Genomic DNA, 15,729 nt, shown 5'->3' on the forward strand with positions numbered 1-15,729 from the left:
GCACCACCCGGTTTCTATGGCAAACTAGTGTGGCTACTGGGATTAAAAATGTGTGTTACCACTGCCTGGTCTGTAAAGCTGACCAGTGAGACTCTTTTACTCTCTGATCTTCAGGCAAGCTTTATTTATTAAAATACAGATGAAGTGTCACTACATCAGTTTTACTCAGGCAGTTATGTAATCGAAATGTAATGTCTTTTGTCTTAATCTTTTACATTTATGCTAAGGTATATGTATGAAGGTCAGAGGACATCTTACTGGACTCTACCTTTTTTTTTTTCCACTACATAGATTTTGAGGATAAAATGCAATTTGGCAAGCTCAATGACAAGTACCCTCTCCTGCAGAGACACTTTGCAGGCCCTGGTTTCTTTCTTTGAGAGCCCAGAACTCCACCTGTGCCTTGCTTTGCCCTCTGGAGGGCTGAGATTATGGATCCAATCAGCTGTGGGTCACCAGGGCCCCCTTCTGTCGTTGTTTGTGGTGCTTGCTGGTGATGGGACTTGGGGCTCAGTGCATGCTAGCACGCTAGACAAGCAGTGTACCACAGAGTCACCCCCGCCCCCACATGGAGGGCTCGTTCCTCGGTCGGTGCCTTGTATGCTTGTCCTGATTCCCCACCGGTCACATGCAATGAGGAACAGGTCGGTAGGAAATTCTTCAGGACCCTATGAGATGCCTCCACGCCCACCCACAAGACCAGCGACCAGACATCCCCCAGAAGAGGTCAAGGGAGAGGGACTTAGGACGCATGGGGGCGTGAGGTGCCGCATGGGTATGGGCCCTCCGTAGCTCGCCTGTAGCTGGAGTGAAGGGCCCAAGGAGGGGAGCTCACTCAGCCTGGGGTGATTTGTCATTGCCTAATGAGATTAATGAGCCCTGGGGGCTGGTATGCAGCGGGTGCTGGGGCACTCATTAGAAGCAGATGCTCATGGGAATGGGCTGCTCACTGGCCAGGAGGTTTCTATTAATCTGTGGGCGGGGCCAAGGGTGAGGCCCGGGGCTCTGTCTCTCCTTTCCCACTAACGCTGGGGAGGAATGACACTTAGAAGCTGTCCTGGACTCCAGTAGAGCGGAAGCTCCTGGGGGGGTGGGGTGGCTCACAAGTTCGGGAACAGTCCTCTTGTCTGCCCTGGTCAGCATAAGTGCCTGGCACAGTGTATGTGCTCAATAAATATCTGTAGAGTGGTGTAGGCCAGAAGTCCTGGGAGGTGGGAAGGTGAGAATCTGGGACCATAATGGATTGCCTTGGCCACAGGACCCCTTCTTTTCTTCCCGCAGCAGCCTCTATACCTGCAGCGGTGTTCTGGCCAGTTTTGCAGCCAGGCTTCACTTTCTAGCTGAGCTCTGGAAACCTTGCAGGGCTGAGGATAAGTCGCTGTGTGGCCAGCAAGCCTATAATTTGGTTTTCAGACCTACAAGCAGGGAGGTCTTGTGGGGGTGAGGAGGAGCCAATTCCGTGCAACCCTGCTCTGCCTGGATGTGTGTGAGTGCACACCCACATGGTCACGTCAGCTCACACTCTCAACAGCTCGAACACGATGTAATTTATGTCACCCACTTAAGGTGCACAAGCCAATGGGCTTTGGTATAGTTCAGAAAATTGTGTGATGGTCACGCTAATCTAATTTTAGAACATTTTCATCATCCACAAAAGAAACCCTGAATCATTAGCTGTCACTCCCCAGTCCTCTGCCAGGCCTGAGCAACCACGAATCTGTTTCCTCGCCTTATGGATTTGCCTGTTATGAGCATCTCATATAAATAGAATTATAGAACATGTAATCTTTTATAACTAGATTCTTTCAGACAGTGAAACATCTTCTAGGTTCATCCATGCTTTAACATGTATCAGCACTTTATTCCTCTTTGTGGGCGAATAATAGCTAGCTCATTGACCAAAAATACTATATTTCAAATCTTTTATTTATGTGTACTTTGATGGATATTTAGATACTTTTCTCTTTTAGGCTACTATGATTGAATTCTTTTGGGAACCTTCACCTACTGGACATTTTGTTTTGTCTTGCTTTTGCTTCTGCTTGTTTCTTTTTTGTTGTGTTTTGTTTTGTTTTTTGAGACAGGATTTCTCTGTAGTTTTTGGAGCCTGACCTGGGACTAGCTCTTGTAACTCAGGTTGGCCTTGAACTCACAGACGTCCGCCTGCCTCTGCTTCCCCGAGTGCTGGGATTAAAGGCGTGCTTGTTTCTTCAAGACAGGTTCTGGATCTATAGCCTAGGCTGGCTTCAGCCTCCTCGGGTCGTCACCACCACAGCCAACCTTGATCTTCTCTTCCTGCTGAATTCCTGCATTCAGGTTCTGGAGACTCTGTTTCCCTAAGATCAGCAGCATAGGGTGTGACTGTCCTAGGAAGTCTCCCCCTACTTCTGCCCTCAGGAGTCCTCTCCTCCGAGCTGACATCCGTAGTCAGAGAAGGGAATACCTAAAACATGAGCGAGGTTGGGCCAAAGGCAATGGGGATGTGGATACTCCATCAACACAGTGCCTCTTTCCCAGGTTCCGTACACGGCGGAGCTCTGTGGAAGCAGAAGGGAGTGAGAGAATCCATATTCTAGAAACAGCGTTGTTTTCATTTGTGACCTAATTAATGGAGAACCAGTTTAGATTAATCTGGAGCAAGGGTCCTTTTCTTTCCTTCCCTTTTCTTTTTCAATAGGGTCTCACTATGTAGATCAGACTAGCCTTAAACTCACTTGTCTATGTCCTGAGTGCCAGGATTAAAGGCATGTACCACGGTATCTTCAGCGGTCCGTCTGTGTCGCGTCCCCCTCCCCTGCATTGTGGACTGGAACGCCAGGCCTTGCACACATGAGGCAAGTGCTCTTCCACTAAAGCCCCAACCCCAGCTCTTTGAAGCCAGGGTTCTTAGCCCGGATTCCACAGCCCACCATGACCGTGTGTCCAATGTTAGGTGTAGAACATTCTGGGGCGGGAGTTCAGCCTCCATCAGCTTTTCCCGGGAATGTGCTAAACAGGAAGGGTTCAAAACAGTCAGTTGACAAAGCCTTGGATTTCTAAAATCTGCTGGTCCTAGGGTGGCATTTCCTCCTGTCCCTGGGGACATGCAGCCCTGAACCACTTCCCTTATTCAGGGACCAGGAGACATGGACTGTTCAGGATTCAGTCCTGGAAACAGCCCTTGGTCTGTGCCCTCAAGACCTGGTATCCTAGGGCTGGCCCACCCCCTAGAAAACTCACTCCAAGAGACCATCTTGGTCACCCCCGGGGCCTGCTTGAGGGAGGAATGCCTGTCCGTGTGGAGACTGCCCTGTAGGGAAGGCCTGGAGTGGCTCAGCCGCAGGAAACGGGCAGAAAGAGGGGCTGGGGCCCCAGGGCTGCCTTGCTCCCATCTGCAGAGCATCAGTGGGGCAGGCGGGTGGGGTTCACGAAGTGGGGGGCGGGGAGGAAATGAGAATAAACACAAGTGAGCAAAGAGGGAAGGGGCGGGGGGCTGCCGCCTCGGCCCCTTGGCAGCCCATGAAGGGAAATGACACAATGAGGAATGTGTTTCCCTCTGCCCGCCCCTGCGCGTGGGGGTGGGAGGCAGAGCCCTGAGAATGGCCAGACCCGGGCAGAGGCCAGGGGGCACAGGCTGGATCAACAGAGGAGGGTGGGATGAGAGGGTGGAGCCTGATGCCCAAAAGGGGGAGATACACAGGAAGGGCAGTCCTGGGCAGGGGGACCTAACTCTGTCCCCTTGACGTGGCATGCAGGGAATCTAGGGCTAGGCCAGGCCCTTCCACGGTCTCTGCGTGGACCCAGCACTGGGACACCTTCCTGGAATGCTAGCTTTCTCTGGGAAGGTGAGCCCCGATGCTGGGTTTCCCTTCTTCCTTAAGGGGACTCACCATGATCTGAGTCTGGAGCTGAGATACAGCCTGGTTGAGTAAAAATTACATCACTGCCTCTCGTCTCTGTTTCTTTCCCCAACAGGGACTGCACAAACAGGCCCCCTGGTGGGATAGGACAGCACCTCCCTGTCCTGGACACCTATTTCCTCTTACCCAGCACAGTTAACCCTCTTCTGTCCATAATTCAGAGCCGTCTCCAAGGCCTCGCCTCTCTTTGAAACTGGCTGGGACGGTAGCACGTTGGACACCAGTTTGACCCCGTATACCTTTGTTAAAGTCTTCTTCCCCCATGAGTGGCCCGCCTTCACTCCATGCTTCCTCCCCTGAGCTCTTTGAGGTAGGAGCAGACAAGATGATTCCGTGTTCGATATCGAGTTCTACATAGCCTAGTTCTGATCTGTGTCGGTTTACAAACGATTGGGTTTGATGGAGCCTCGGGTAAGTGGGTCAAGATCTGTAGCCTTCCCTGGCTGTGCAGAGCATAGAGGATAATGCAGAAGATGATGGGCCGGTTTGGCCCCTAGAGCAGAAAGCTGTATGGTAGGTGTGGGGCTGGGCCAATCGATAGGCAGCAGTATGTCCCTGTGGTTGGATGGGGGACTGTAGCCTCTGGGGAGGGGAGGAAGGGCCAAGAGTTGAACTCCGGCCTCAGTGGTGTTTGAGCCACTGAACTGGGGGGGTCAGAGACTCACTAGTGGGTATACTTCTCCATGTGGAGTGGGATGGCTCCCAGGAGCCATGGTCCATTCTGCTGTGACCTATTCAGCCTGGGGGAAGCTTCCTTGCCACCTCCTGGCAGCGGTGAGAAGGTCAGATATCTTCTGAGGGAAGCACTTAGGTTGCACTGGTTTTATTGGCCCTGGGCCTCATCTGTACCCATGATTAGCAATCTTAGCTTGGACCTGTGCAAGGGCCCAGTGTATTCTGACCCGCCAACCTCCCTGCCTCACAGGTTCCATAGAGAGAGATCTGTAGGAATACAGTAACTGTAAAATTCCCTCTGATGGTTCAGTTCTGCAGTTTTCAAAGACTTCCCGAACAGCCCTGTAAGATCCTAGAGTGGCCCCGGTGAAGGAACGCGGGAAATCTAGGCTCCTCACTCCTAGCGGGAAGCTTTCTCCACTCCTTGCCCCTGTTTTACCAACTAAAGTCCTTCCTATCACATCTCTTGCTTCCTGTAGATAAGCTGTCATAAGACACAGCTCTTGTCCCAAAGAGAGTAAGAGGTAGTGTGTTCTGAGCCACAGGTGAGTGACCGTGCCTAGGGATGGATTACAGCCTCCACCACGGAGGAGGCGGCATCAACTTTATAGTCCCAGAACAAAGAAACCCATCGATCAATGCGTCTACCAAATTAGAGACAAGAGTGGGTAGGCATTGCAGGAGAGTGGAGGAATCGGCTGTTCTGGGTCTCCCGTCCTATCTGATGACATTCTTAGCTTTGGGGCTGGGGAAGCTGGTTATCTGCTAAGTCACAAAGGTCTTCGCTGATAGTCAAGAGGACACCAGGCTGGATACAAAGGTAGGGGCTAAGTGGCTAGGAAGGGAACTAAAGATAGGCCAAGATAATTGTGGCTTCCCTTTCGGAACACAACTAACTCTTCATTGCCGGTAGGCAAGTGAATCATGAGTTGGTCTGCAGAATTTTCAACCCAGATTTGTTCTGTTTCGCGGGACTTCAGCTTGCAGACATTTCTCTGACCCGTTCTCCTTACTGGTGGCCAGACAAGCTCCAGAGACCTGTCGGGTGGGTATATGTAGGCAAGCCAACTTAGAAGGAAGTCAAGCGCCACAAAAAGCCAGCCCCTGTGGTGACAGGATGTCCCACCCGAGGAGCAGGGGAGTCCTGGGACAGAAGTGTGAAGGCCTCTCCACTGCTTCCTGCAGGGACCTGAGGAACAACATCATCAGCACTGTGCAGCCTGGAGCCTTCCTAGGTCTGGGGGAGCTGAAACGCTTGTGAGTGGCTTGTCCTGCCCACCCCACTCCCAGCCCTCTCTTTATTCACCCCCACGCACAAATATCCCAGATGAGCCACTACCCCTAGGACCCACCCTTCCCTGTCCCTTCTCAGACACCAAGCCTCTATCCAGTACATTGGTTGGGTGTTTCCAGCTTGCTATGGCATTAGGCCCAAGCCTACTGCCCACATAATCTCCGGCTGAATGTCTCCCGCAGAAGTGAATCTCCATCCTGTTGTTTTGTGGACTTGCTGATTCTCTCTCTCTCTCTCTCTCTCTCTCTCTCTCTCTCTCTCTCTAGAGATCTCTCCAACAACCGGATTGGCTGTCTCACCTCTGAGACATTCCAAGGCCTCCCCAGACTTCTGAGACTGTGAGTGATAGATAGGTCTTTGAGAGAGAGGGAGGAAGAGAAGTGGGGAGGGGGGGGGAGGGCTTGGGAGGGAAGAAGACTAGGCCAGACCCTTCCGGTGCTTGCATTTTCTCCTTCCGGCTCTCTACTTTCCTGGCCCAGGGAGACCCTAAGATCTCACCTCACTCTTCCCTGCCCTCTGCAGAAACATATCTGGGAATATCTTCTCCAGTCTGCAGCCTGGGGTCTTTGATGAGCTGCCAGCCCTTAAGGTTGTGTGAGTATCTCTCTCTGTACAGGAACAGTCCCCTGGTTCCTTCCTCTGCCCAGGAGAGAGGCACCTGAACCCAGGGGACTCCGAAGCCCAGACCTTAACCCTCCCTGCCAGATCCTATGAGCAGCCATCTTATCTACTTGCCACCCCTCACTGTCTCTACCCAAACTCCAAATCTCCACTCAGCACACTGACCCGCGACAAATATGTGGTCATTTCTAGCCTGCATCGTGCCCCAGAAAACGACCCCAAATCATATCCTGAGTAGCAGGGTGCACATGTACCCCAGGTTGTCTTCTCCATCCATTTCCTGCCGACTTTCATCCCCACCCCCGTGAGCCCACGCTGTTCCTTGGACCCACCCTGCAGGGACTTTGGCACTGAGTTTCTGACCTGTGACTGTCACCTGCGCTGGCTGCTGCCCTGGGCCCGGAATCACTCCCTGCAGCTGTCGGAGCGTACACTTTGTGCCTACCCCAGTGCCCTGCACGCCCAGGCCCTGAACAGTCTCCACGAGCCCCAGCTCCGCTGTGGTGAGAAACCTGTCCAGGGCCCCAGTAAGCCAGCCCCTCACCGCAGCTTGCTAGGTCAAATCTCTCTGGGCCCTGTGTGTTATATGATGGTCGTGTTTTCCCAGGCTTGCCTCCTTCCCTCAGGTCCACGGGGTAGCCCTCCATCAGCACGCCTAAACCTCTTTTAGGACTGCTGGCTTGTTTATATTTTCACCTGGTCTCCCCCTGTATTCCTCTGTGTTCTTCTTATCTGGGAGGATTCTTTCTGATCCCTTTCATTCCCAACCAGATCACTAGAGGCAGAGAGGGCCAGGACCCACCCTGTGGGATTCCACTCTCACCATGCGCTGCCCTTTAAGTACAAGCTAAGGGGTCGGATCGCACTACTGGAGACGCCCCCCCCCCCGCATAGGCTTAACTGCGCATGCGCTCAGGCCTTATCACTTCCGTCTTGTCCACAGAAGGGGCTCTGGAACTTCATACGCACTACCTCATCCCATCCTTACGCCAAGTGGTGTTCCAGGGTGACCGTCTGCCCTTCCAGTGCTCTGCCAGCTACCTGGGCAATGACACCCGCATCCACTGGTACCACAACGGGGCCCCTATGGAGGGTGATGAGCAGGCAGGCATCGTCCTTGCGGAAAACCTCATCCATGACTGCACCTTCATTACCAGGTACAGGCTCTGCTGTCCCTTTTCAGCCTAGGGCATGGAGAGGGAGAGCCGCGGTTCTCATTCCCCTCTAAACATGCTTCTGAGAGATGGGGGCGGGGAGATTGAGATTATAGAGAGCTAAGATACAATTATAAATGGTCTGAATAGAGGTTAGAATTAAAGCCCTCCCCCGAGAAAGATAGTAAACGCTTGTTAAAACGAGGCTAAGTGGCATTTGACACATTAGTGCCTGCATGGAAGAGTATGTATGCACACATACTTCTTATTCCATTAACGGAAGAACCAGAACTGGTGTCCCAGAACAGGGTGTAGGCTGATGGGCTTCTGGGGGAGCAGGGGTATTGAGGGGAGGGCTGGGCTGGGTCTGAGAGTGCTTACCAAGTATCTTCGTTTGCTTCCTATTACTGCGGTAAACACCATGTCCAAAAGCAACTTGGGGAGGAAAGGAAGGGAAACCAGGGCAGGAACTCAAGCAGGGTAGGAACCTGGAGGCAGGAACCAAAGCAGAGAGGAAGACGGTTTACTGACTCCTTGTGCTCAGCCTGCTTTCTTAAACAACCCTAGACTACCTGCCCAGGAGTGGCACCCTCACACCAAACACAAACCAAGAAAATGCTCCCACAGACTCACCTTCAGGCCTGTGTGATCGAGGCCTTTTCTCAGCTGAGGTTCCATCTTCTCAGTTGACCCTAGCTTGTGTCAAGGTGGCGAGAAAAAACTCACCAGCACACCAAGCCAGTTCCCCCACCCCTCCCCTGCAGTGAGCTGACCCTGTCTCACATCGGCGTGTGGGCCTCAGGGGAGTGGGAGTGTTCCGTGTCCACGGTCCAAGGCAACACCAGCAAGAAGGTGGAGATAGTAGTCCTGGAGACCTCCGCCTCCTACTGCCCTGCTGAGCGCGTGACCAACAACCGTGGGGACTTCAGGTGGGCCGCTTCGCTTTATAAATGGCAACCCCCCTCCTCTCCCACATCTCCACCCTCTAGGGTCTCCTGTGCGTTCTTCCTCCAGTCCCACGGACTCCCTTTGGTCATTAGCTCACAGTCTTGCTGTCACATCTTAGGAAGATGACTATTGCCACTTTAGTATGCAGAAGCTTTCTACACTGTCACATTTTCATGTTCTAGAGACCCTCTCTGTATGCAGGGTGGGTAGTATCCTCCACACGATAGAGCCGAGACTACCAAAGCCTAGAAAAGATCAGCAACTCATCCGATAAATGACAGAGCTTGTCTGTGAACCCAGATCCCTGCACTGCACCCCCATATATTGTCTGCAATAGCATTGTCAAAACAAACAGAGAAAGAAGAACTTGGGAAACCCCTTGATGACTGCCAGGACAGTCTTTACTGCACTCTTGACCAAGCCCCAGGCGTCTGGTGTCATAGTCCTAAGTTGGGGTTGGGAGGGGAAGGCGTTTGTCTCAAGGAGTCTTAGTCACAGCCACTTCCCACATCTACCTCTTCTAGGTGGCCGCGAACCTTGGCTGGCATCACGGCTTACCAGTCCTGCTTACAGTACCCCTTCACCTCTGTGCCCTTGAGTGGGGGAGCACCAGGTACCCGAGCCTCGCGCCGGTGTGACCGAGCTGGCCGCTGGGAGCCAGGGGACTACTCCCACTGTCTCTACACCAATGACATCACTCGGGTGCTCTATACCTTTGTGCTGGTGAGGCCGGGGCGCACGCCCCCTCCGCAACTTGGATTCCCGGAATTGGCTGGGATGGAGCCTAATACTCATGGGGGAGGCTGCACCTCTGTTCTCAGCTGTGCATTAGAAGTGGGTACAGCTGCCTGGCATGGCGGTGCACGCCTTTGATCCCGGCACTCAGGAAGCAGAGGCAGGTTGATCTCTGTGAGTTCTAGGACAGCCAGAGTTCCTTAGTGAGACCCTGTCTCAATAAACAAACAATCAAACAAATAAAAACAAATGGGTACAGCAAGGGCCATGGGCTGCCACCCTTTCTTTCCCCGGGTGCTGTCCTCCAGCTTGCCTTTTCCAGGGGCCAGGCCTGTGCCCTACTCTAGCTGCTCTATCCACCATCACAGTGATTTACATCATCACCCCTGGGATAGTGATGCTTAGCTTGAGTAGCCTAGAGTTGTCATGACTGGACTCATGTCATTATCACATGATATGATGGTCCCAGTGCATGGTCTTGGCTCCTCTCCTGCCCCGTGGCCCTAGGTCCTGGGACAGAAAGCAACCGCTAGCCTGATCTCCTTCCCCCCCCCCCCATACCTCCAGATGCCCATCAACGCCTCCAATGCCTTGACCCTGGCCCACCAGCTGCGAGTGTACACCGCTGAGGCTGCCAGCTTTTCAGACATGATGGACGTAGTTTACGTGGCTCAGATGATCCAGAAATTTCTGGGTTATGTTGACCAGATCAAAGAGGTGAGATTCAACCTATCCTCTGGGCCCCCTGGAAGCCATCATCCCGTCATCTTAGGCCTCACACGTGCGTCAGTCCTGGGTCCCAAATACCACTCCTGCCGTAAGTGACTGCCCTCCCTCCCTCCCTCCCTCCCTCCCTCAGCTGGTGGAGGTCATGGTGGACATGGCCAGCAACCTGATGCTGGTGGACGAGCACCTTTTGTGGCTAGCCCAGCGAGAGGACAAAGCCTGCAGTGGCATTGTGGGTGCCCTGGAGCGCATCGGAGGAGCTGCCCTCAGTCCCCACGCCCAGCATATCTCTGTGGTACCGTAGCTTGGCATGGGAGGGACTCTTCAGGGGCTAGGACTGTGGGGACAGGACCTCAGAGTGGTGGGGCCAGTTTTGGTGGTTCTTAGACCAGAAGCTCGCCTCTCTCTGGGACACATTAACATGACGGCAAGCAGAGCTCAGCTGTGAGCTGTCAGAGAGCTGCAAAGGCAGCTGTGATGTAGCACTGTGGTGTGAGCCTTGTTGGGAACTGAGTTGGGGGTTAAATAGAGCATGCTGGGAATGGGTGTAGGGGAAACGGAGGCTTTGTCCCAGGGTGACAGCACTTTCAGTGGAATAAGGAGTGCTGGAAAGTTCTCCAAGGGGACGGTGACATTTCTTTTCATTTTTTTCTTCTTTTTTCTATTTGGTTTTTGTTTTTTCAAGACAGAGTTTCTTTGTAGCTTTGGAGCCTGTCCTGGAACTCGCTCTGTAGACCAGGCTGGCCTTGAACTCACAGAGATCTGCCTGCCTCTGCCTTTCAAGTGCTGGGAGGCAGTCATTTCTAAACTGTTAGAAGGCACACTATAGCAGAGCGTCTATGTATAAGATACAGTGCTAGATACTCGGGGACATATGGCGAGGGGTAGACATGAATCCTGCTTGACAGCTGAGCTGGGGCGGCAGAGTCAGCGAGTGGAAGATAGGAAGTGATGAGAGGAACTTCCTCCAGGGAGGGAGAAGACCTGTGTCTAGGAGGTGTATGTGTATGGGGGGGGTGACCCCATGGCTTATGTAAGACTTCCCATGCTTTGAAAGGACAGCCATAAAGGGTAAGGGGTGTGGCTGAAGCAGATCTGAAGAGCAGAGGACCCCTAGATCTCAGACAGCAAGTGATGAGTTCTCTGTCCCCAGAATTCAAGGAATGTGGCATTGGAGGCCTACCTCATCAAGCCTCACAGCTATGTGGGGCTGACCTGCACAGCCTTCCAGAGAAGGGAGGGAGGAGTGTTGACTGTGCAGCCAGGTGGCCTTGGCCAGAACGTCCCCATGGATCCTGAGCCCCTTGCTGATCAGCAGCTCCGCTTCCGCTGCACCACTGGGAGGCCCAACATTTCTCTGTCCTCTTTCCACATCAAGGTGGGCACCAGGGGAAGGGAAGGGCGTGGGGGTGGGGACCAGAAGCTGAGGAGGGCGGTGCTGAGATGCAGGTGTCTCCTGGTGGAGGTGGGTGTGAGAGGAGGGGCAAGGCAGGAGGTAGGAAGGGACTGGGAGATGTCAAAGCCCAGGGATGCTGAGTATCTCTGAGGACCTCCTATGTCCCCTCAGAATAGCGTGGCCCTGGCCTCCATCCAGCTGCCCCCCAGCCTGTTCTCAACCCTTCCGGCTGCCCTGGCTCCCCCAGTCCCTCCAGATTGCACCCTGCAACTGCTGGTCTTCAGAAATGGCCGTCTTTTCCGCAGCCACAGCAACGCTTCCCGTCCTGGAGCAGCTGGGCCTGGCAAGAGGCGTGGTGTGGCCACCCCAGTCATATTTGCAGGAACCAGTAAGGGACTAACCTCCTGCGTGTCTGTCTTTTCCCTTTCTCGTTCATGGCTCCCTACTGCCCTGGTACAGTTGGCAGAGGGTAACAGAAACCTTAGAGTTTCTCCAGGAGGGTGGCAGTGGGGATGGCCTGTAGAGGAAGGGTTTGGTGGAGAACAGGATTGGGGGACCTGGTTTTATATCCCAGACATAGGGCAATCTTATATCCTAAGCATATGGCATATCAGAAAGCTGTAAGCACAAGGCCTCAATTCCTTCCCTCCACACCAAACCCCCGACTGCTTGCCTTACTACCCAGGGGCCCCAGGCAGGTAAGCAATACTACATGAGCACACCCTGGAAGCTCAACATTAACTTCGGTGTTATATGGAGGAAAACACGAAGGCCGTGGGCTACCCACAGCGGCTTCTGCCTCCCAAGTAGTGGAATCCTTGACAAACGCCCTGGGGCTACCCCAGCCAGAGGCTCCTCAGACTGCTAGACCAGAAGCCCTGGTGAGGAGTGTCCTACAAGACGGACTACAGCGGCACTGGGGTCAGAGGTGGCGGGTGGTCAGAACTTCCAGACACAGCACAGAGGGTAGAGACTAGAGCAGGAGGGAAGGACACACATTTTTTCTTTTTTTTGTGGTCTGGTCCCCCGGGAACCGAGTGGCTCGTTGTAACCCTGTCCTATCGGGAACAGTTCTTCCCCCACCATGTGTCTTTCCGTCTGAGTCTCTCTTTCCATCCACCTTCCAAACTCTGGCCTTGCTCACCAGGCAATATCCGCCGACAATGGGACCCACACTGTATTCCAGACACAGAATATCAGGTTTACCTTCTGAAAACACCACCGTGCATATCAGAGCCCCTTTGAGCACCACTGGTTTATAATACCTACCTTCTTTTACATGCCATGCAGGGTCCTGGGTGCCATGAAGGTGTGGCCATCACTACCCTGGGATCCCGTCCTGCTCCTAAAACGGGCTCTTTCCAGGCTGGGTGGGAACACGTTAAGTGCCTAGCATGTGCCGGTTTCTGCTGGACTGAGATACGCTTAAGCACAGACAGTTGGGTCCTTGCCCTCAGGACTGCACACTTCAGCCAACAGGCACTGAACGAGTCAGTAGAAGTGAACGGCAGTGCCTGGGCTATGGCGTTACGATGTTCATCTGAATCCCTAGTTAGGGGCTAGGAAGGTTGTCCTTGAAAACTCAAGTTTTTTTCTGAGACCCGAATGCTATGCCATCAGAGGATGTTGTCAACCACACGGGTTAATAACTGTCTTAATGGAGAGATATGGAGGTAGGGTGGGGGCTCTATGTTCCGTGTCACAGGTGCTTTCTACCACACAGCTGTGTTTAGTCCCTCTCTCGGGTTTCTCTCCTGTCCCCATCCATCCCTCTTCCCAGATGTCAACTGTTCCTTCCAGGGATTCCTTGTCTCTCCCTCTGCAGCCAATGGGAACCTGGGGTAGGGAGGCCTCCCATTGTTTCACCTGTCTCTTCCCCACTCTCTGGAGAGTCTCCCTGGGTAGACCGGCACCCGCACCGCATCTAGCTCTGCCCCCAGGTCGGCAGGATCCCTGCATGCTCTGACCCCTGCAAAAATGGCTCTGCTTTTGCCACTTTCTCTCGGCAGCCTTCCTCATGGTCTCAGTGTCTATGTGAACTTCCCTGTCCTTGCAGGCGGCTGCGGCGTGGGAAACTTGACTGAGCCAGTGGCTGTCTCACTGCGGCACTGGGCTGAAGGAGCGGATCCCATGGCAGCATGGTGGAGCCAGGAGGGGCACGGGGGCTGGAGTTCCGAAGGCTGCAAGCTCCGCTTCAGCCAGCCCAATGTCAGCTCCCTGTCCTGTCAGCACTTGGGCAACGTGGCTGTGCTCATGGTGTGTATAATGGTGTGTGTGCATGTGCGTGCAGAAATGCAGGGAGGTGAAGGAACATGTGTGGGAGATAGAGACTGTGGTACTTTGATCTCTTGGAGCCACAAGAAAATACAGAAAGGACAGCAGCCTTGTGCTCTGTTGATGTCAAAGTTCATGGGAAATAACCCTCTAGCCTCTTCCACGCCTCTCCAGCTTTCAAGAGGGAGCTGGAACCATCTAGCTTGTCCTTCAGATCCTGTGTTTTTTGGTGTCTTTTATTTGTTGGTTGGTTTGGTTTTTGAGATAGGATTTCTTGTAGCCCAGCCCACTATATAGCTGAGAATGACCTTGAATTGCTCATCTTCCTGCCGCTACTACTGAGGCAATAGGCAATGCACGCGTTCGCCTGCCTATTTTGACCTGAATTCATCTGTTAATAAACAACCTGGGGCCAGGTGAGGGTGCTGCATTCCTTTAATCCCAGCACTTGGGAGACAGAGACAGGTGGATCTCTGTGAGTTTGAGGCCAGCGTGGTCTCCAAGTTCCAGGACAGCCAGGGCTATACAGAGAATACCCTTGCATACCGCCCCACCCCAAGAAAAACAACCTGGGAACATGTGTAATCATCCGTTCCCACATCCCATTCCTTCACCCAGCTTCTGCTGGTACCCACAGACACACAGCCTACCACGGCAGCCTTCTTCCTCTTAGCTCATCTGAATTCCTAAAAAGTCATTTATTTTTTATTTTATGTGCATTGGTGCTTTGCCTGCATGTATATCTGTGTGGGGCTGTCACATCCCCCGGAACTAGAGTTAGAGGTGGCTGTGAGCTGCCATGAGGATGTGGGGGATTGAACACAGGGTCTCTGGATGAGCAGCCAGTGTTCTTAACCATGGGCCATCTCTCCAGACCTATGAGCTTTCAGCTGGGCATCTGAAGAGAGTCCCCAGAAAGGCAGAACACCAGAAGGGGTGAGGCAGGTGAGGCCGTCAGTGTTTCCTGAGGTCACCTTCTTGAGTGGCTGTCCTCAGACTTGCATTCTACCTACCGAATGGATCAAAGCATCCAGGTGTATGTAGGTCCGAGGCTGGCAGGGGTCAAGACAAGGGAAAGTGGCTTAGGGACAGACAGACGGTCTGCTCAGTCCTCCCACCCCCTCTTTCCCAGGAGCTGAGTGCATTCCCACGGGAGGTGGGAGGTTCCGGAGCTGCGTTGCACCCTGTCGTGTATCCCTGCACGGCTCTGCTGCTGCTCTGCCTCTTCTCCACCATTATCACCTACATCCTTAACCACAGGTGAGCCTGCTGCCGGGAGGAGAGAGTGGGTGGGGCGGGGCTCACACAGGCTGGCGGATGTTTCTTCTCCAGCCAGGACCCTGGGACCTGGCCGGGCTCCGGGGTTAAAGAACACATTTCTGGGAGGGGGGAGGGATTAAGGCCTTCTTTCCCATGGCCTGGAGCACATTTATACACCTGCGCATAGATAATTTGTCCTTCTCTTTTTGGCTCTCCTAGTGGTCTTGAGACCCTGTAGGGCAGTGGTTCTCAACCTTCCTAATGCTGCTACTTTCTAATACAGTTCCTCACACTATGGTGACCCCTAACTATAAAATTATTTTATTATTACTTCCTAACTGTAATTTCGCAAATGTTATGAATTGTAATATAAATATCTGATATGCAGGATATCTGATATGTGACCCCTGTGAAAGGGGTCGTTCAACCCCCAAAGGGGTCTCTACCTGTAGGTTGAGAACCCCTTCTGTAGGGGGTTGGACGGCTCATTAATAAAAGACTCTTTCCGGAGCAGCTCCATCCATGTGTCCCGGAAGGGTTGGCACATGCTGTTGAACCTGTGTTTCCACATGGCCATGACCTCCGCTGTCTTCGTGGGGGGCATCACTCTCACCAACTACCAAATGGTTTGCCAAGCGGTAAGAAGGGGGTGGGGACTCTAAAATGAGAGACTTCAGGGGAAGAGGGGGCCTAGCAAGGAAAATATGGTTTATGGAAATAGCCCTCAGTCCCTCTGTTCTCTGTACT

The 15,729-nt window shown here is 53.2% G+C and overlaps 1 protein-coding gene across 1 annotated transcript in view; it reads left to right on the forward strand.

Annotated features, from left to right (window-relative positions):
* Positions 1-15,729, forward strand: part of Adgra2 (adhesion G protein-coupled receptor A2) — a 39,540-nt gene that overhangs the window by 19,937 nt on the left and 3,874 nt on the right. Inside the window, exons 3-16 of the mRNA XM_050146751.1 lie at positions 5,760-5,831; positions 6,135-6,206; positions 6,391-6,462; positions 6,829-6,992; positions 7,433-7,646; positions 8,408-8,572; positions 9,116-9,314; positions 9,894-10,043; positions 10,186-10,347; positions 11,206-11,430; positions 11,620-11,836; positions 13,505-13,704; positions 14,855-14,982; positions 15,497-15,620. Of these exons, the coding sequence (XP_050002708.1) occupies positions 5,760-5,831; positions 6,135-6,206; positions 6,391-6,462; positions 6,829-6,992; positions 7,433-7,646; positions 8,408-8,572; positions 9,116-9,314; positions 9,894-10,043; positions 10,186-10,347; positions 11,206-11,430; positions 11,620-11,836; positions 13,505-13,704; positions 14,855-14,982; positions 15,497-15,620 (2,164 nt within the window). The remainder of the gene's footprint in view (positions 1-5,759; positions 5,832-6,134; positions 6,207-6,390; positions 6,463-6,828; positions 6,993-7,432; positions 7,647-8,407; positions 8,573-9,115; positions 9,315-9,893; positions 10,044-10,185; positions 10,348-11,205; positions 11,431-11,619; positions 11,837-13,504; positions 13,705-14,854; positions 14,983-15,496; positions 15,621-15,729) is intronic.

This window comes from Alexandromys fortis, unplaced genomic scaffold (assembly GCF_014885135.2).
Source record: "Alexandromys fortis isolate MF-2015 unplaced genomic scaffold, M_Fortis_MF-2015_v1.1 scaffold_55, whole genome shotgun sequence".
Taxonomy (NCBI): domain Eukaryota; kingdom Metazoa; phylum Chordata; class Mammalia; order Rodentia; family Cricetidae; genus Alexandromys; species Alexandromys fortis.